The sequence below is a fragment of the Dama dama genome, chromosome 24 (genome assembly GCF_033118175.1).
Source record: "Dama dama isolate Ldn47 chromosome 24, ASM3311817v1, whole genome shotgun sequence".
Classification (NCBI taxonomy): Eukaryota; Metazoa; Chordata; class Mammalia; order Artiodactyla; family Cervidae; genus Dama; species Dama dama.
The window spans coordinates 37,178,474-37,199,256 of NC_083704.1; the positions used below are offsets into that span (position 1 = coordinate 37,178,474).

At 41.0% G+C, this 20,783-nt stretch overlaps 1 protein-coding gene and 1 pseudogene across 4 annotated transcripts in view; one reads left to right on the forward strand and one right to left on the reverse strand.

Moving 5' to 3' along the window:
* The window catches only part of FRMD4B (FERM domain containing 4B), a 352,299-nt gene extending 345,797 nt beyond the window's left edge, over positions 1-6,502 (forward strand). For all 4 annotated transcript variants that reach the window (XM_061128101.1, XM_061128099.1, XM_061128100.1 and 1 more), the window contains 2 exons: positions 822-954; positions 4,965-6,502. In XM_061128101.1, coding sequence (XP_060984084.1) covers positions 822-954; positions 4,965-5,085 — 254 coding nt within the window. In that variant the 3' untranslated portion in view covers positions 5,086-6,502. The remainder of the gene's footprint in view (positions 1-821; positions 955-4,964) is intronic.
* Positions 5,239-14,890, reverse strand: LOC133045586 (large ribosomal subunit protein uL23-like; annotated as a pseudogene).
* Positions 14,891-20,783: the final 5,893 nt, after the last annotated feature.

Sequence of the window (20,783 nt, forward strand, 5' to 3'; positions counted from 1 at the left end):
TCTCTTTGTGATTTCACTTAGTGTGATAATCTCTGGGTGCATCCATGTTGCTACAAATGGCATTATTTCATTCCTTTATATTTAGATCCTTGTCTTGTTCTAGATTAGTCCCTCAGAAGAACTAAATGTCTTCTTCCTGAAATCTTTCCTATACTATTTACCTTCCTACACCTCAATCCCAAACTTTTTTTAAAAGGCAAAAATGTGCCTTGATCCTGCTGGTGGTCGATACCACCTTTGGGTGAAGAACCCACAGGTTTCAACAAGTCAATGTATAGAATGTATTTCCTCTAAAAGTCTCCAAGAAACTCAAACTTGTCATCTGACCTTTACAATGGAAGCCTATGATGAAGCTGTCCAACCACCATAGCCTTACTGGAAGACTGGGAAGATACTTTTAGTTTATGAAAATTGTTTTTTCTGGCTTGCCTTTTGGGTTATTTTTTATAGCGGTATCTTTCAATTAACTTTACTCACATTTATAATAGTAATAGCTATCATTTATTGCTAGGCACAGTGCTAAATATTTGTACTAACTAACTAAAGGTTATTTAATCCTGATATTGTCCCTGGACAGAATATATTTATATTGTCCCCACTTTACAGATGAAGAAACTGAGGCTTAAAGAGGATAAACTGTTTGCCCAAGGTCACATGGCCAGTAAGTGACCAAATTGGAATAGGAAACTCTCTTGATTCCAAACACTGGCTTTTAAGATTGACTCTGCATGCAGCTGATTATAGCACGCACCTGAATGACCCAAACAGTTCTCACTTTGAGTAGTCCCACTAATTTTGTCTCTTTTCATTTTTATTTCTAGTGTCTTCCACAAATGCTTCTGGGAACTGGAGGACCCAGATAACCTTAGGGCTATCTGAATACGAGATCCCGGCACATTCTTCCTACACCAGCTGCTATAGCAACATCTATAATCCTTTACCCTCTCCAGGCAGGTAAGAGAGCAATGCTCAAAAATTTTAGTACCCTGTTCCTGATCTAAAGAATTCAGGAATCCAGTTTTATTTATGAACGCTAAGTAATCTAGCTCAAAGATTGGCAAACTATAGTCTAAAATCAGCTGCCACCTATGTTTATAAGTAAAGTTTTATTGGAAAACCAGACATGCTCATTCATTCACTTGTTGCCTATGGCTGTTTCTGAACTTATAAGGGCAGAGGGGAGTAGTTGTAGCAGAGATCTTATGGCCAACAAAGCTAAAAATACCTAGCCCTTTAAGAAGAAGTTTGTTAATATTTAATCCCGCTCATTCAAATTTGACCCTCTTAGAATTCTATACTTTTAAGTTTTGTGTCTGAAGGGTTCTTTTTAATTGCTGTACTTGAAACTGTATTACTGATATACCCGTTTAAGACTCTCTTGGAACCTGGCAGGGAAAAATATCTCTATGCCAGAAAACACTGTTCATTCCTCCTAAACAGTTGGTGGGCTTGATTTCAAACATTTGCTGCCTTTTTGTGTCTGACCCTGTGTTCATTAAGAAGCAACAGACGCAGCCAGCTGTCCTGTATGTCTGTAATAGTATTCCTTTGTAAACATTTAGAGGAAATAGACAAGGAGAGTTTGTTAAAATGTGATTTTTAAAAAAGATTGCAAACTCTGGATTATATGTTTTTCAGTTCTTTGCATACATGGGAGGAGTTAAAATTGAAGCTTTTGTTTTTCTCACCCACTTTCTCACAGAATATAATCTGTACCTCTGGTGCCAAGAAGTAAAGCACTTTCTGGTTTTGTTTGAAGAAAAGTTTAATTTTGCTTTCTTTAAGTCAGATTACTTCAGGTATAGGAGGCTTCCATAGACTGTAACTTTTAAAGGTGAATACTGGTGAGTTTGAGGTTACTTTCTTATTAAAGCACTCAGTGTTATAAGCAAATTGGAGATATTTAACCCCAAAAGCCTTGTTTTCCTTCTCCATATTTAGCTAAAGTTTTTCTTGGCTTAAAATATCAGGCCAATTGTCTCAACTCAACAAAGGGTGTGCTCAAAATAGAATTTTAATGAAAATATACTTCAGAGGACATCAGATAGCTTGGAGTTCTGTAAATAATGCTTGTAAATGCATTAGGAGCAGGAAGACTTTGGCCCAAAATTTGAGCTGAATTTTTTCAATTCAGTTCTAATCACTTTGTATAATACATTTGCAAGTAATTTTCCTCTTTGCATACTTTCACTTTTTGTTAACTGAATTAGAAACTATATAAAACAAACCATTCAGGGCATAAGACAGTTCTAGTATCCTAAACACCACTTTCATTGGACTCAAGAAGTGTTAAACATTTTTAGAGAATATCTATTTTTACAAAGTTCATCCACCTACTTCAGCCAGCCCAAGAGGGCCTGATAACAGTGTCTGGTGTCAGAAGGGGCATGATATACAGGAAATTATAAACTATTTAAAGATCCCTATTGTATGTGTGTGCATGTGCACACAATATGAGCTCGCTGTAGAAACTAGGAAAATAATAAAGGAATAAATAAGTAGGAAATAATTTATCCATAATTCCACCATCTAGAGATATTAGCTAGTAACATTTCTGGCACATGTCCCATTTTTCTGTATTCATTTTTAACATGGTCATAATGATATCATATATACAATTTTATATCCTTCACTATACATAAAATTCTACACCCAAATTTTTTACTTAATATCTCAACATGTATGTTCCTTTTTAAAAATAAAAATCTCTTTAAGCATTGTTTTATGTGACTGATATGGTATTTCACTCAGTAAATACTTTATGTATTTATTTAACAATTCCCCATATTTTGATTTTAAACGATTTCTAAATTTCCTTTCTTTTTTTCAATTGTAAGTAATGCCTTTGAGAATCTTTGAGCAGAATATTTGTCTGAATTCCAGATTATTTCCTCAGGATATATTCCAGTAAGTTGGTTTAATGGATCAAATTGAAAAGCGTATTTTTTAAACCCCTGCTTTCTAGAAAGATTTGTCAACTTACCCTCCTATCACAGAGAGTTATGGAAATGCTTATTTCTACCCATTTGTCAGTTTAGGATTTTATTTTTATTATGAAACAGTCTGATCAATATAACTTGACCTATTAACAAGCCACGTATAATAACAATCCTCCATAAAGCTTTAGAAATTTGCTCTAAAATCACATGCTATTTTTTTATGACAAAGTAATTTTTAAATAACAGAAAAGCTGGGTTTCAAGATAAAGATAAAAGCTTTAGATCCGCCCTTAAAGATTTGAAATATTGAGTCATAGATGAGTTTGTTTTATAAAATGAAGCATATATTATGTATTTCCTCAGAGTGTCCGGAGCTTAATAATGTGATAGAAAGCTGTAAATTGATACCAATAATTTTTTTCCTTATATGATATAGTACAACTGTCAGCAGCATAAACTTTCCAAAGTTAGAAATGTTGAAGTCTCTTATGCTACTAGCATGTGTCAAATGCTTGGCTCTGCTGCTCCAAACTGTGTTTTAAAATGATTTTTTTTCTTTCACTTTCTGTTTTCCATTTCCCATCCCCTTCCTTATCAAACTCTATTACTAGGCCAAACCAAGGGCTTCTGTCCCGGAGAATGGTTGTGTCTCCAGAAATGAGATCAGTTATAGATTCTCTTTTAAGTGTAGCCAGCTGTAGTAAGTATGGTACTTGCAGTCTGTGTTGCTTCTTGCATCGCAGGAGCTTTGCCTGTTCTGACTGATGGGTGAAGTTACAGAATCTGCCTTTGTTTCTGTATTACAAACAAAGACAAAAACCCACTAAATACCTGGCTTTGCATAGTGTTTCTTTCCAAAGCGCTTTTCCAAAGGACTTTTTATTCACCTGAACTAAAGGACATTGAGATGTAAAATAAAAAGTACTAACTATCTAACCTGTTCTAACATACTATTACAGGAATGAGGTTTTGCTTATTGGAACGGTGTGTATAACAGGGTGCCCTCATTTGGATGTATTTAATACCTTCCAAATGGACCCGTGATCTTATGCGATGCTGATTTAATTTACACCTGACCCATACACCCTAGGGATGTAAACTGTCCCAAGGTACCCTTGCTTCCCTTTAAATATATTCCTTTGTTTCCAAGAAAAACATCTAGTATATGTCTCTTAATTTGAAGAATGCTTAAAGGGTGACTGTCAAAAATACTTCAAAAATCGAAAATACTACTCTCACACAAACAGAAAATGAGCATATGTGAAAGATTTCTTTAACTCCTTCATGAGAGAACTAACCGAATGGTAAAGCTGTTCCCAGAGAATTCAAAAGACTGAACTCCACAACCAAAAGAGAGAGTACTGAGATAAGCTTCCTGCAGTTGACACAAAAGCAGCGAATATCCTACTGGGCAATAAAACTATGACCATAATCTTTTTACTAGACAGAGGGTTACTGTGTATTTCTTCCATACAGAAACCCCCCCAAGTTAACATGTAACTTAATCTTGGTACTCATCCATGGGAAATGAAAGTTAGACAAGTCTGTCTCTCGGGACTTTCCTGGTGGTCCAGTAGTTAAGAATCTGCCTTCCAACAGAGGGGATGTGGGTTCCATCCCTAGTCTGGGAACTAAGATCCCACATGCCACGGAGCAGCTAAGCCCACCTACCACAAATACGGAAGCCCACACTCTCTAGAGCCTGTGTGCCACAACTAGCCTGTGTGCCCACAGTGAAGGATCCTGCATGATGCACCTAAGACCTGATGCCGCCAAACGAATCAATAAATATATATTTTTAAAACAGTCTGTCTCTCAAGAGAAATAAATACTCCTTGCATGGGCCTGTTAGATCATGTTCTAGTATGACATTGAAAAAAACGCACAGCCGTCCCTTGCCTTATATGGGAGTTTTGAACCATTTTCTTAACCGTGTTTTCTACTAACTTCTTTGAATGTAGTAACCTTTGTACTCTGGGAACAAAAATAACCCCAAGTTGTAACTTTTCTGGTTTCCTTTCATAGACCGTACTCAGAGACCGGTCAACTGGACGGCACAGATGGAAACCGGCTGGAAGACAGCCTGGAGAGTAGTGAGCAGAGGCTCTTCTGGCACGAAGACTCCAAGCCCGGAACATTAGTCTGAACTGTGGGCGGGCCTCTTGACCAAGCACTGCGTTCTCACACTAGTGTGCCTTGCAAAATGTGTTCGTCTTCCTGGAAGGCCATAGGCTTTAGAAACCTGAAGGCATCCGAGGTGGAAAGGAGGACTCCATTGGCCCCAGAAGTGCATCACACACTAGGCCGCACAAAGCCCTTGAATGACATCCCGCCTTTCCAAGTCCAGATCCTCACCTAACAGAGCAAGGTGAAGACCACGTGTGAACCTTTGCCGAGGAGGACTTGGCCTTTACCAAGAGCAAGCACTTTGTAAGGGAATAAAAGTGGTTGGAGGCAGACCTCAAAACTGTGACAAGTGCATTCAGGGTCTCCCAAAGGAAAGAAGGACAGGGGAAATTTCAGAGCACAATTCAGGATGATGAGAGAAGGGAAGCTGGAAGCTCTTTAGTCACTGTTCACCATCAGAAAGTTTGAATTTGTGAGCTGGCGAAGAATTACATACTATGTCTACCCAGACATGAACAATTCAGACAGTATTGGAAAATTACTTGAAGAGAAGCTGGATTTTCATGAAGTTCTGAATGAGTGTAAATGTTTTTAGGCTGTTATCAAGAGTGATGGTTTTCATAAGCACCACAAAATGGGTTCTGGAAAGACTTACGGCTGTATTGTCCTGTAATATAACTATGGTAGCAGATTGGGGAAAATGAAGCAGCCCACTGAGTAACTGACAAACTCTGCTTGGAGAATTTTCTAAGGTACAATATCACTGAGTTCCTTTTTTCCTTTCTATGCCAACGGCATGAGCTATGTTCTTCAGGCTGGTAACTCTCCAACATGGCCATCATTGCAATGGCAGGCTTGATATGGAAAGTTTTATAACCAAGAGTTTGGAAAAGTATTTTAAGGTGATACAGAAAGAACCTAACACAATATAAAGAAAAACAGCAACAACAAAAAGAAAGACACAAAACCCACATCATTTTCTATGAATCATGTGCCTTAAAATTGTGAACATTTGAAAAATAAGCATATTGTCTGGATTCCCCAGGTAGTTCTAAGTCACCAAGTGACAAAAGCAAGATTACTCATTAAAAACAAAAACGAAAACCCTCCAAGCTGCAGTAGATTTAATTATGAGGCTAAAACTACCTCATACTTTCCTTGGAAGAACTAATTCGCTATGGTTTATTGTAGGATGTTTTGGAGTTTTCGTTTTTTTGTTGTTTTTTTTTTTAAGCAAATATTTCCATATTCTAGATGGATCTTTTTCATCATCTTTACTGTGCTTCAGAATTCCACAGAAGGTGCTCCTTCCCCCTCTTTTATACAAGTTTCTTGTTCATATTGTGAATAGAGAAGTTTCTGAACTTTTTGGGGACATTTTCTATCTATATTCCAAAGCATGTAATATATACATAAAGGTGATTTGTTAAACTGGTCCTTAGTCATTTGTATCATTAAAAATGAAGTTTGCGGGGGGGTGGGGGGAGATATTTGAAAAACAAAAAGACATGCAGACAAATAACTTATTCCTTTTTCCATATTTGTACAGCCTTCTAGAAACAGAAATACCCTTTTGCGTATTCTTTTACTGTTCTGACTTTTTTAGACCTATTATTTTTTTTACATAGGTCAATAAATTGAAGGTGTGCTACTGAAAATGTTTATGTATCTTTCCATTTATGTTCAGGGCTCACACAAAGCAATTGAAATTGCTCTACTTCAAGTAATCAGGCTGGTGAAGATTGCAGATTTTTAGTGATATTATTACTGTATTTTATGGCTTCCAAGATGGCCATTTTTTCATACTTACATCTTCAAAATTAGGGTGCATCTTTTGACTACTAACATGTTATAGTTGAATTAGCGATTTTTTTTCTTTCTTTCTTTCTTAGATATAAAATAGTGCTGTGTCTTAGAATGGGTGAAATACAGTAGTTTATTGCCTCATGGAGGATAAATAACCATTGCAAATTTTTAGGCTTCCTAATCTTACAAATGTTGTTTATTTGTAACAAGTCATTCTTGCTAGTTTTGCAGACTGGCAAACAGGTCTTTTACATTCAGGAATATATTTCTTCTGTTATCTTTTAACCCCATGCAGTGGGGCAAGGGGAGCGGGAAGTGAAATATAGGGAGGTTAGTATTTCTGTACAAGTACTTTACGTGGAAATAAGGTATCATTTATCTTCCCGTTAAATGATATGCTCAGAATTGCAGATATACCTTGAAAAAAATAAAACTTGGCTCTCGACTAGAAAAAGAAGTTACAGAAATTGGAAGCACAGTGGGTCTGCTGTATGATTTTCCTTTCATCTTTTTTTGAAAAGCACTTCCTAACCACATTATTGATATCTTATTAATAACCTAAAAGTGACAGAGGTAAATTTTTCAACACATCAAATTAATGTTTTTATTGCAAAATATCATACCCTCATATTAAAAATCTTAAATTCAAACATGAAGCAAATATATAACATAAAACCACCATCATGCCCTATAACCTAACATTACCAGATGCAATTGTTAATTGTATATCAGTTCGGGTTTTTTTCTATGCCTATAGTAGTTTCTTTAAAAACAGCATCATATAACAAGTACACTTTTACAACTTTTTTCATCAAAACATGTTGGGCCTCACTTTTTGTCAGTATATATTGATCTACCTCATAAAGATGTATGTTTTACAAGGTTAATTGAAAAAAATTGCCTCACCTTCCTGGATGTTTAATTTTTTTCTCTATTTGAGAAAAGTATCCAAGATCCTTCTTTGTATTCATAAAAACTTTAATGTTAAGCAATAAAGATTCCAGAATTGTTTTGAACTATTATATTAGTTTAAAGCCTGTTCTTAGGAACAAAGGTTCAAATGTCAGTCCTTAAGAACTTTCAGAATTGAAATAATGCCTTTCTTCAGTACAGTAGAAAAGTTTTGGTGTGAAAATACAATGTCTTCCTGAAGCTTACAGTGCAATGAGGGAGAAACAAAAGTGATCAGCTGGAGTAGCTTAAAAGGATCATTAGTCCTGTGGGGGCCAACAGTGGTGAGAAGAAAGGAGACGTGAATAATACCTTAGTTTTGTGGGACATGAGACCTTTCTAGCAGTGATGCTGAAGCCTGATTTTAGGGATTGGTAAGAAAAGATCTAGTTAAGCAAAAAGGAAAAGCAGCTCTCCTAGGGCTTGGAGAGTGGCATTATGGCGTTTGCCATGGCCCCAAAAGCTAGGAGAAGCTTAGCCAGTTTTAGAAACTGAAAGACTAGGAGGGCAGATTTTTTTCCAGGATTAAAGAAATATAGGTAATCTGTCATTTTTGAGCTCTTGCCATTGTCGCAACGATGGGCTAAGTGCTATAACACATTACTTCGTTTAATCCTTTCTTCAATTGTGTGACAGAGGTCGTCTTATCCCAGAAAAAGGATTTAAAGGAGTTCCTTGGTGGTCTAGCGGTTATGTCACAGGAAGGGGGACCCCCCATACAGGGCCCGAGAGTGGGCTCTTCTCTGACAGTCGGAAACGAATTGTCCCCGGAGACACACATGCTGAGAAAGCAAGAGACTTAATGGGGGTGGGGCGGGGGCGCCCGGGGAAGAGAGCGGCGTGGTAAGGGGACCCCCGAGAACAGCTCTGCCACGTGGCTCGGCGCCTCCAGTTTCAAGGTAACCAGCTTGGTTTCAGTTGTCTCCGGCCAGTTAGCATGACTCGAGGGTCCTTCCTGGTGGCGCATGCGTGAGTACCCGCATGCGTGTATTTGCGTGTGCGTGCATTTGCATGTGCGTGCATGCCTGTCTCTCAGACAAGATGGAGTCCAGCGAGAGTAATTTTGGGAGGTTGCTAGGACTTTGGGACTAGCCTCCCCTCTCTCCTTATGAGGTTTCCCGAATTCTTCTAGTTGTCCTACCTTGTTCTGCACGCCTTACCAGGACCCCTGTTTAAGCTAACTCATACAAGTGGTTGGTATGGTGCCTGGCCAGGGTGGGCCGTTTCAGTTAATGGTTTCGCTAACAGGACTCTGAGCTTTCACTACTGAGGGCGCAAGTTTAATCACTAGTCCAGGAGCTAACCACATGCTGCAAGCCACACAGCACGGTCAAAAAAAGGAGAAAAGGAAAGGATATAAAGAGATTCAGGAAGATTACCGTGGCCTTGGTGGCTTGACTACGCAGAAAGTAAGTTGTAAAGCCAAAATTCAAACCTACGTCTGACTCCAAAACTTCTGCTGTCTATTGCCGTGGTATTATAAACAGGGACTGCTCACCAAGCACCTTCCTTTAGTGGAAACCAAAAGAAAAAGTAACAAGAGAAGGAGCGAACAAGAGTCAGCCTGGGGAGGAGAAAGAGGGAGGGCCAGTGGGAGGGATGGAAATCGGAATAGCATGGTGAAAATAACATCACAAAGGACAATCCAGGGCAGTCTGCAGTTTGTGACTTTTCAGGATGTGCAGTTCAGACACTTCTTTCTGATCAGGGTGTGGCTTGAGGATATGCCTAATTGAAGGGCTAGTTAACAACCAACTGGGCAAGAATCACGTTTGCATGAAGGGTGGAGGAGGAAAGCAAAGGCATTTAAGGAATGCCCTGGAAAGTCCTAGGCTTCCCTAGTGGCTCAGTGGTAAAAAAAAAGAAAGAAAAAAAATCCACCTGCCAGTGTAGGATACGCAGGTTCAATCCCTGGATCAGAAGGATTCCCTGGAGAAGGAAATGACAACCACTCCAGTATTTTTGCCTGGGAAATCCTATGGAGAAAGGAGTCTGGTGGGCTGCAAGGAGTCAGACACAGCTGAGCTGCAGGCATGACATGGCTGGAAAGTCCTATGAATTAGACCAGCTTTGTAACCTCCTAACCGCCCTGCTCCCTCCTAGCACAAACACAGAACTTTTCCCGGAAAACCATTCTTTATATTGTCCTGTCCTCAATTTCGTGAGAAAATGGTGCCATAAGGAGATCAAAGATTGGAAAGCCAGAGTGAGAAAGATCTCTTTAGGGAGACAGGCCCAAAAGTGGGAAGGGCATTCTCAGCAGCCCTTCAATTACCATGAAAGAAGCCTTCCTGGGAGTTGATAGTGGGTGTCTGGGCAGATATCACCATCTCTATAAAGCAGTGCTTATGCAGGCTTTGAAGTCAGGAAGATCTGGAGACAAGCTGCTGGGCTTGGGATCAGTCCCAACCCCACGGCTCTCTGGTTGTATGATCAAGGGTCATTTTCCTAACCTCCCTGGGCCTCAGTTTCCTGTCTAGGACACATCATGCAAGGGTATTTAGTGGGCTGAACAACATAACACGCATACCAATGAGGACCTACTGTACAGGACATGCGACTCTGTTCAATGTTATTTGGCAGCCTGGATGGGAGGAGCGTTTGGGGGAGAACAGAAACGTATATACATATGGCTGAGTCCCTTCACTGTTCAGCTATAGCAACATTGTTAATTGCCTATATTCCAGTACAAAATGAAAAAAAAAAAAACCAGACTCAAGTGACCAATCCAGGCAGTTTTTATACTTTTTAGACAAAAGAAACAATAAATTAAGTAGCAAGACAAACAAAAAAGATAATGCACATAAACAGCTCAGCACAAAATCTAGTCCCCAGCAGATGCTTCATAATGTAAATTATCCCCTGAAAGAAAGGTGGCGATATCAAGGATTAGAGTGTCTAGAAAGTTGGGGTTCAGAGGATTTGCACTGCCTTAGTTTAACCACTGAAATGACAACACTATTGAAACAATTCATCATAGGTCTCAAGTACTGTCAGGAGCATATGGAATTTTTTTTTTCTCATTTAATCCTCAGAGCAAGTTTGCAATTATTAATCGCAAACAAAAGCTTGAGGAAACGAGTAGTTTGCCCAAGTTCCGTATCAAGAAATCATGCAGACCTGGATTGCAGTTCACAAATGCATTTAGTAGAACATTTGAAAATTATGAATTTGTTCCCCACTGGTGTACACCGTGGAAGGAGGCTGCATAAAGATTAACCCAAGAAGTCAAACTGATTAAAATGTTTTCCTGACCTTTTGGTCAGAGCCCTCCTGCAAGGCCAGGCCTAAGGCAGGGTATAGTTTAAAGATCCTGAGAGTGAGTGTCCTGGCTGCTTCACCCTGGACTTGAGCCTGCTGCTGGCTCAGAGACTGGTACCTGCCTTTTCATGTGTATAAGAGTGCAAACAAGCCAGTTAGGAGGGTGGCCAGATTTAGCAAATGCAGGATGCCCAGTTAAATTTGTAAAATAGCTCTAATTTATTGGGGGAGGGAAAAAAAAGCTGCATATAGGACATTTGGGGTGTCCTGATTTAAAAAAATCAATAATGGACACCAACCAAAACCATTCCACACAGAACATGTCCCATAGATACAGGACACCTAGCAGCCCTACTTGCCAGTCCTCTGTCCAAGGGCAGGTGGGACTGTAACAGATGTATGAAAAGCTTTGGGGGATGGTATGCTAGGGACATAGGTCTTACACCTCTGTGTGGAGAGAGGTTGGTCCTTCTCAATACAAAGCCTTTCTTCATATCAGAAACCTTCCAGGCTAGGCCTGGTTTGGTCTGTCAATATGCACACAATGAAGCTCTTCTGGAAAGGCGCCCCTGAGGAAACCTTTCCTAAAACAGTTTCCTCTGGCCTAGAACGAGGTTGTTTGTAAAAGTGGTCAACGAGGCCACCTAGAGGCCTGCATGGGTCATTGCAGGCAGGAGATTTCTTAAGGGGACACCCCACAATACTGAATTCAAATGGATGTACAAACCAGGTTTAAAGGCTCTTCAGGAAAAAAAAAAAAAAAAAAAAATTGAACACCAGCCAGTTTGATTTATTAGCGATGTCTTCTTGGGGAAGTTAAGTTTTTTTTAACATATCATATTCTAATAAGATAGAAATAAAAATTGCAACATGAAATTGTAAGGATTCAGTTAAACCATGAACTCCCAGTGCCCTGGACACAGCTAGCACTTATCAGTGTCTGTTGTCATTATTGTTTCTAATATGACACTTGCAAGGACGTGGAATACAAGGGAGCTGTTATTAATAACTTTTAATAATACTATAAACTTTATCAATAAAATTAAAATGGTAAGTATCAACAATATTTAACATTCATTGAGTACCAGGGCTGGGATTAGGTTAAAGTGAGTGAAGTACTTGCTCAAGTGCAAAATGTAAGGGGGTACCAGAAAGCCCAGATAAATAAAGATAAGTAATATTTCAACACAGTCTTTTAAAAATAATCAAGGGAATTTCATGGTGGGCCAGTGCCTCCATTGCCGAAGGCTGGAGTTCAATCCCTGGTCAGAGAACTAACAGTCCACAAGCTGAGTGGCATGGCCACAAAAAATATATATATATTTTTTTATTTTGTGAAAACTTTTATATTTGGAATTAGCCAGATGGACTCAGTTTGTATGTATGTACATTCAGTCATATTGACCTCTTTGCAACCTCATGGACTGTAGCCCGCCAGGCCCCTTTATCCATGGAATTTTCCAGTCAAGAATACTGAAGCAGGTTGCCATTTCCTTCTCCAGGGGGTCTTCCGTACCCAAGGATCGAACCTGTGTCTTTTGCATCTCCTGCATTGGCAGGCGGGTTCTTCACCAGCTGAGTCACCAGGGAAGCCCTGGATGATCCCAGTTTTGTTGGCAACATCATCATCAGGAGCCAGTCGAACACATGCGTTTTTCTGTCCATCAGTCCTGATCGGAATGTTGACCTTGGCCATGTCAGTGTCACAGAGCTTCTTCACAGCCTGTTTGATTTGGTGCTTGTCGGCCTTGACGTCCACAGTGAACACCAGTGTGTTGTCTTCTGTTCCCTTCATGGTGAGGGGCCTTGATGATGGCATAGCGGTCAAGTTTGTTTCTTCCAGGGTGCTCTTCCTAGGGTATTTGGGCTGCCTCCTGAGTCGCAGTGTTTTGGGCTGCCGGAAGGTGGGTGATGTCTGGATTTTCTTTTCTTTGTGGATGTGGATGCCTTTCAACACTGCTCTCTTGGCCTTCAAAGCCTTTGCTATGGCTGCAGCTTTGGGGGGGGGGGGGACAGGGGCTTCCTTCTTCACCTTCAGCAGCGTCTTTGTGAAAAGCCACAAAATATTTTTAAAAGTCAAAATAATCAAAACCTAGGCAAAAAAAAGAAATCCACGATGAACAAAATATAAAAATTTAAAATAAGGTTAGAATCAATATTGCTGCTTATTCCTTTTGCCTCTGGCTCTAACATGACTCAGCACTCCACTACATTGAACTGCACTGTGCTAACATATCATCCTACCACCAGAGGCAGCAAGCATTAAATATACCCATTTTACAGATGAGAGAAAGGAAACCTAGAGAAACTCCTCATATACACTGCCCAGGGCCACATAACTAAGTATAAAGCCAGAAATCTATCCCAGATTGGAACAATTCTAAAGCTCACATCTCGCCCTTTCTATTTTCCCATTCACACAGGGATGCAGGCTAATATTTTTCTACTCCAGGGGATAATTTCACTTTTGCTATGTGTAGAATTGCCAGAGTTACCAAATAAAAGTAAAGGATACACAGTTAAATTTGAAGTTGAGAATAAAATTTTAGTGTGTGTTATGTCCCGTCATGTCCATCTGACCACTCTCCTCCCTGCCCCATTACCAAGGCAACCAGACATTTTAATAAACAGAATTTCAAAATGGAATTTTGAATCTGCTGGATTAAGCCTGCCATTTCTGTACCTGATCACACACCAGGAATAATAAAGGGCTTTAATAGAGTCACAAGGGCCAAAAACAAAAAAATAGAGGAAACTGGCTTAAAATCTTACGCTTAATGGCAAAGGGACAATTTGAGCTTTCTCTGGCTCTACCAAAGCCCTTTTTTAGCCCTTAATGAGATGCTTTGGGATAAGAAATTACAAGCCTGAGTTGAAATAAAGAAAATGCTTTAGGTGTTCTGTGCTGTGTGTCCTGCAAATGTTATCTGTTATTTTGAGATCTCTAGTTCGAGGTGATGTAAATTATTTCCTTGGCACAACAGTCTGAACCCCAGTGATTTGCTCCCCCTCATGGTGTAATGAAAATGGTTGAGAACATATGAAATTGGTGCTTTAAAAACAGTGGTAATCATGTTGCCCACCTGGAGCTGAAACATTAGCAAATTTCAGCTCCTTGGAGCTCAGTAAATTAAATGTATTGTCAGAAGTTATTTCTTCTAATAATGTTGCTGCATGCAGATGGAGAAGGGGAAAATATTTCAAGGCCAGCCTGAACTTTAAGTCGTATTTGAATTAGGTTTCTAATAATGTAAGAGTGAATCATTATAACACAACAATGGATTTTTAGGAAATTGCATGACTTGAACAACTATTTCAATTCCTAATGCACACCCTACCTACCTTGTGAAAAATTTCTTGATCCTTCCCAGGTAAATGGATCCTTCCCAAAGCAATACCTAACACTTCACACAACCCACTAATTTCCGTGTTACTGATGTGTGTGTCTGTGTGTATGTACATGCATACATGCATACTTATGCTTACTCCCCTCCCCACCTAGTCTGTGAGCTCCTAGAAATCAGGGACCATGTTTTATTTAAATATGAATTTAGAATCTAAAATCAGCTTCATGTCCAGCATGTAGCTGTGGAATTGCATAGTGTTTCCATACTGTATTTGTTTTCCAGAGCTGCCATAAACAAAGAGTCAGAAATTATGGATATGATGTGGGCAGGACTGGTTTCTTTTGAGGTGCGTGAGGGGGAATCTCTCTCATGTATCTCACCTAACTTCTGGGGGTTTGCTGGCAATCTTGGGCATACCTTGTCTTGTAATAGAAGCATCACCTTGATCTCTGCCTCCATGGTTATGTGACATTTTCCCTGTGTGCACGTCCCACTGTCTTAAATTTCCCTTTTTTATAAGGATACCCATCCCACTGGACTTCCCAAGTGGCTTAGTGGTAAAGAACCTGCCTGCTAATGCAGGAGACACAGGTTCGATCCCTGGGTCAGGAAGATCCCCTGGGAAAGGAAGTGGCAACTCACTCCAGTATTCTTGCCTGGGAAATCCCACGGACAGAGGAACCTGGCGGGCTACGGGCCATGGGGCACAAAAGAGTGGGGCACGACTTGCAACGAGACAACGGTTCTGTTAGTTTAGGCCCCACCTCACCTTGTCTACATCTGTAAAGGCCTAACTTCCAAGGGAGGTTACATTCTGAGGTACCTAGAGGGGGTTAGGACTCCAACATCTGAAGAATATTTTTGAGGTTCAAATAACTTAAAATTATAGATTGACAGGCTCTAGTTGATTTAAAAATCTCTACTCAGCAGAGATTCTGAGGGAGGGGTAAATTCTGATTCAAAATTACCCTGAGTAATTATATTAAAGTGAAGACACCTCACTTAGATCAGGCTACTGATATGTAGGAAAACAATGTTGTTCAGCCTGGATCTAGTGAACCAGGCTCTGCATTTTGCAAGATATCCTCAGCTGAGGCTTGGGCACATTCAAGGGTTATGTTGCTCTGTTAACATCCTTTCCTCTCAAACCTGAAGTTAAAGTGATTGTTCAGAAGCCACACATGCTCCCCACTCGAGGGTTTCTGTACAGCGACTTCAACTAGACCCATATACGTTACATCCACCCGGGAAGCTTGAAACCAAGAGGTAATAATGCTCCAGTCCTACAACAGACCCACTAAATCTGAATATCTGAGGGTGAACCAAAAGTCCTCCTGCGTGCTAAGTCGCTTCAGCCATGTCCGACTCTTTGTGACCCCATGGACTGTAGCTTGCCAGGCTCCTCTGTCCATGGGATTCTCCAGGCAAGGATACTGGAGTGGGTAGACATGCCCTCCTCCAGGGGATCTTCCTAATCCAGGCATCGAACCCCGGTCTCCCACATTGCAGGTGGATTCTTTACCGTCTGAGCCATCAGGGAAGCCCAAGAATCCTGGAGTGGGTGGCCATTTCCTTCTCCAGCGGATTTTTCCCTACCCAGAGATTGAACGCGCGTCTCAGGGCTCCTGCATCGGCAGGAGGTTTCTTTACCTCTGGCGCCACCTATCGGAGGGTGAACCAAGTCCTCAGGTGATCCTACTAGGAAGCACGAGGCTCTAGTCCCGCGGAGCCGCACCTGGCCCCTCCACGCCCCCTCCCCTGGTCAGCGAATCCACTTCCTCCTTCCTCTGACGCCTGTCTGCAGAGAGGGAGCACTTTGGTCAGCTCCTCGGCCCTGGGGGTAGTCTTATCATGGTAGTTTCTACAAGCAAGTGTGCCGATAGAGTCCTGTCGTGGTCCCAGATTGCTTGTGGAGTTCAGGTACTGTGGATGAACCAAACCCTATATATACAGTTCTGATCCAGGAGGTATGGGGTTGGGGGTCAGGGAGCCTGCGTTTCTAAAGTGTTCCCAGCGCGGGCCTGTGTTTCTTGTCCGTGGCTCACACTTGAAATAACAAAGAGCTGGCATCTGAACCATCCCTTCTGACTGGGCTTCAACCTGCTATTGACAGCTGGGATGACCTTTGAACAACGTGCGGGGGGGAGGAGGGGTGCCAAGCTCCCTGTGTTTGAAAACCTTCATTTAAATTCTAGTCGGTCTTCCTCCATATATGTGGTTCCTTCATTCCTGCCATTCCTCTGTATCCACAGTATTGCATCCAAAAATTTAACTAACCGTGGGTCATGTAGTATTGTGTATTTATTACTGAAGAAAAACACGCACACACACGTAAGTGGATGCGCACAGGTGTTGTTCAAGGATCAGCTGTCTGTGTACTTTGTCTCCTACAGAGTGCCTCTACCCTTTTCCTGGAGTTGGTTTTGTTATTTATTGAAGAAGACATAAAACACCAGTGACCTAGCTGATCTGTTTCTAGTGATTCATGAACCCTAAGGTAGTGCCTGTGTAGTGAATCTTCTAGAGGCAATTGCTCAGGTGACAGTGAGTCTTCTTTTTCTGGAAACTCCTCCTCACATTCAAAGGGCATTCCAACCCCCAAGGCCAGATCTTAAAGTGGGCAGAGCTCTGGGGCTCTAGAGCCTGGCACTGTGGGTTCAAAGCCTGGCTCTGACACCTTCTAGCCATGTGACCTTGGGAAAGTCACTCGGCTTCTCTAAGCCTCCATTTTCTCCCCTCACTTCAAAGGGCTGATCTCCAGATTAAAGAAGATAATATGTAGAAAATGCATAGACAACCGCAGCCCAGAGTAAGCTCTCATTACGCACTAGCAGTGGTGATTTTGCTATATTCTGACCTGACCCCTTAAGTATAGTTGATGGATCCAGGGGTGTGTCTGAGCCAGGCAATCACATCCCCTCTTAGGAATTTGGAATTGGAAAGTGAAAGTCTCAGAGAATGAATGCTGTCAAAATAGCAGCATTGAACGTTGCTGCTCAGATGTTTGGCAGAGAATCAGCAGCATCAGTGTCACCTGGGAGCGTGTTCCATGATACACAATCTCAGGCTCCTTCCCAGACCTACTGAATACAGATGCATTTTTCACAAGGTGAGCATTACAGTTGGAGACACACTAGGAGGAACGTCTACTATCTCCTTGGAAGGCATCCATCATGATCTTTGTTTCTTCAAACCTGCAGAGACACCAATGCAGATTTTTATCAAATTGTTCAGTCGCTCAGTCGTGTCTGACTCTTTGTGACCCCATGGACTGCAGCACGCCAGGATTCCCTGTCCTTCACCATCTCCCGAAGTTTGTTCAAACTCCTGTCTATTGAGTCAGTGATACCACCCCACCATCTCATCCTCTGTCGTCCCCTTCTCCTCCTGCCTTCAATCTTTCCCAGCCTCAGGGTCTTTTCCAATGAGCTGGCTGTTTGCATCTGGTGGCCAAAGTATTGGAGCTTCAGCATCAGTCCTTCCAATGACTATTCAGAGTTGATTTTCTTTAGGATTTTAGGTCGTATTATATCAAGTGTGACCAGCTAATGCCTTCTTTTTTTTTTTTTTTTACATTTTAAAAAATACTTATATTTTTGGCTAAGACCCATCTTAGCTCCGTCTTCATTGCTGTGTGCGGGCTTTCTCTGGTTGCAATACGCTGGCTTCTCCTTGTGCTCGTTTCTGTTGTTGCAGAGCACAGATTTTAGGTGCTGGGGCTTCAGTGGTTGCAGCACAAGGGCCCTAGAGGGCGGGCTTAGTAGTTGTGGCACACGGTCTTAGAGGAATCTTTCTGGACCAGAGACTGAGCCCATGTCCCCTGGATTGGCAGGCAGATTCGTAGTCATTGGGCCACCCCGGAAGTCCTGCTTTATCTTTTATAAGTTTGGGCTAGCTCTAGTTACTTTCTGATTCTCGTAACCCTGCAATCTCAATAGCACTGCTGACTATATTTAAGAAATCTTGCAGGACGCTATAGCTTTTCCACCATATCCTATCATGAAGACAAATCTAGAATCAGAGGAGGGGTTTAGCTTCTAAAGTCAGCACATAAGGTGAGAATTAGGTCTGGTCAAATGATGCCAGAAAATGTATTAGAGATGTGCCACATGAAACAGTGCTGTCATCTTTCAGCCACTGCAATGTGGCTGGCTCTGCAATACACTGCTACATCTTCACTTGAGCCCCAGCCAAAGTAGCTTCTCTTTCATGACCACATGGTACTTATTTTTAAACCCTAGATGCACATTTTGCACAAAAAGATCTCACTATGGAAGCTGAGAAAATGGATGTGTATTTCCCAGCTCATATCCAGTCTGGGGCACTTCTCCTCCCACCTTCAATCTTTCCCAGCATCAGGGTCTTTTCAAATGAGTCAGTTCTGCATATTAACAGGTCTGAATTCTTAAGATTCTCATATTTCAGTTAATGGTACTGCTTCATTCATCTCCAAGACCACCATCTACTCCATTCAAAACTCTTCCCATTCTCTCTTCATTCTCTCAAAGGCCACCACACCTGTGTATGCAAACACACTCTGGATGTTTTCTCATTTCCTTAGTTTTCCACATGCTCAAGAATTATTTATAAATTGTTAATTTAAAAGATTATTACCTGTTCTGTGCTAGGTACTGCGAAGAGCACAGTCTCATACATGGGCTCCACCCCTTAGAAGTTTGCAGTCTGATCAGGGAGTCAATCAAGTTCATAGGTCATTGGACTATAGTGCAAAGTGGTATGATCAGGGACGCAGAATGATGAGTGGACAATCAACTTCTCTGGGGGCAGGGTGCAGTCAAGGAAGGCTTCCTGAGGGACATAACCTCTGATTCTGTGTGTGTATTCAATATTTCTGTTACTTTGTTAAACAGAAAAAAAAAATATTTTTTTTTTCCCATAATCATCAAGTATCAGGCAATATTGTATAGTCGCCATATAAGAGCAGAGTCAGCAGCAAGCAGGGTGTGGTGTTAACATTGCAGGGCACTAGCCGGCTAATGGGTTCTTGTCCAGAAACCATAGCTACACAACCATCCTGCAGTAATCCAAGCACATCCCAACTGAAATGATCATTATTTTCAGAAGTTAAAAAAAGAAAAAAAATAGGAGAAAAAAAATGTTGACCAGGGTATGGGAAAACTTATTTTTATATACTACTACTAAAAATATATATTAGCACAAACATTCCAAGGGCTATTTCAAAGCAACTGTTAAAATCCAGGGTGGATGGAGGAGGGATGGATTGGGAGTTTGGGATTAGCAAATGCAAACTATCAAACACATATAAGTGAATCACTTTGCTGTACCAGAAACTAATAAAACATAGTAAATCAATTATACTTCAAGAAAATGATTTTTTTAATTAAAAAATATCATAATTTTCTTTTTTCTTTCTTTAAAGATTTATTTACTTTTTTTAACTTTTGGTTGTACTGGGTCTTCATTGCTGCACACAGGCTTTCTCTAGTTGGAGACAGCAGGGGCTTTTCTTGTTGCAGAACATGGACTCTAGGTGTGTGGGACTCAGTAGCTAGGGCTCAGTAGGCACGCGGGCCTAGTTGCTCCGTGGCATGTGGAATCTTCCCAGACCAAGGATCGAACTCATGTCCCCTGCATTGGCAGACAGATTCTTAACCACTAGGCCACCAGGGAAGCCCTATGATTTTCTTAAAATCTGAAGGACAGGATACCTTTAGACCAAGGAATAGCACATATAAAATGCTTGGGCTTTAGTTTCTTTTTCTTCCCTCGTCCTTTTTTGAGGGTTAGGAGGAGGGGTTCTGGAAATTAATAAGTTAAATTTGGGAGATAGGAAAAGGTGTCTGTGTATGACCCATCTGAGCCATTGCTAAGATTACATGTAAGTAACTGAAAAAATGGTGGCTCCTGCGATTTGGATGTCCAGTGATACAGTGGAAAGAACAAAGGCTTTGGGGCCGCTTTCGCACATGGTGGTCTTATTAGTTGAAATAATGATAGAACCTAATTGTCTTGTCATACATTCAGATTCTGCATGTGCTGTCCCGTTTAATCGTCACAGTGTACCCATAAAGCAAGTACTATCATTACTCCCATTTTATTTATTTATTATTTTTTTGAAAAGCTCTCTGAAGAAGCTACAGAATTTTTGTTGTTGGTGTTGTTATTTTTATTTGTTTTGGCCATGCCGTACAGCATTCAGGATCTCAGTTCCCCAACCAGGGATTGAAACTGGGCCATGGGCAGTCAAAGCACCAAATCCTAACCACTAGACCACCAGGGAACTCACTCCCATTTTATAGATAAGCAAACTGATGCTTTATTAGGTTACATGCCCAAGGTCATTTTTCTCAGCCCTCAGATGGGATTGAAG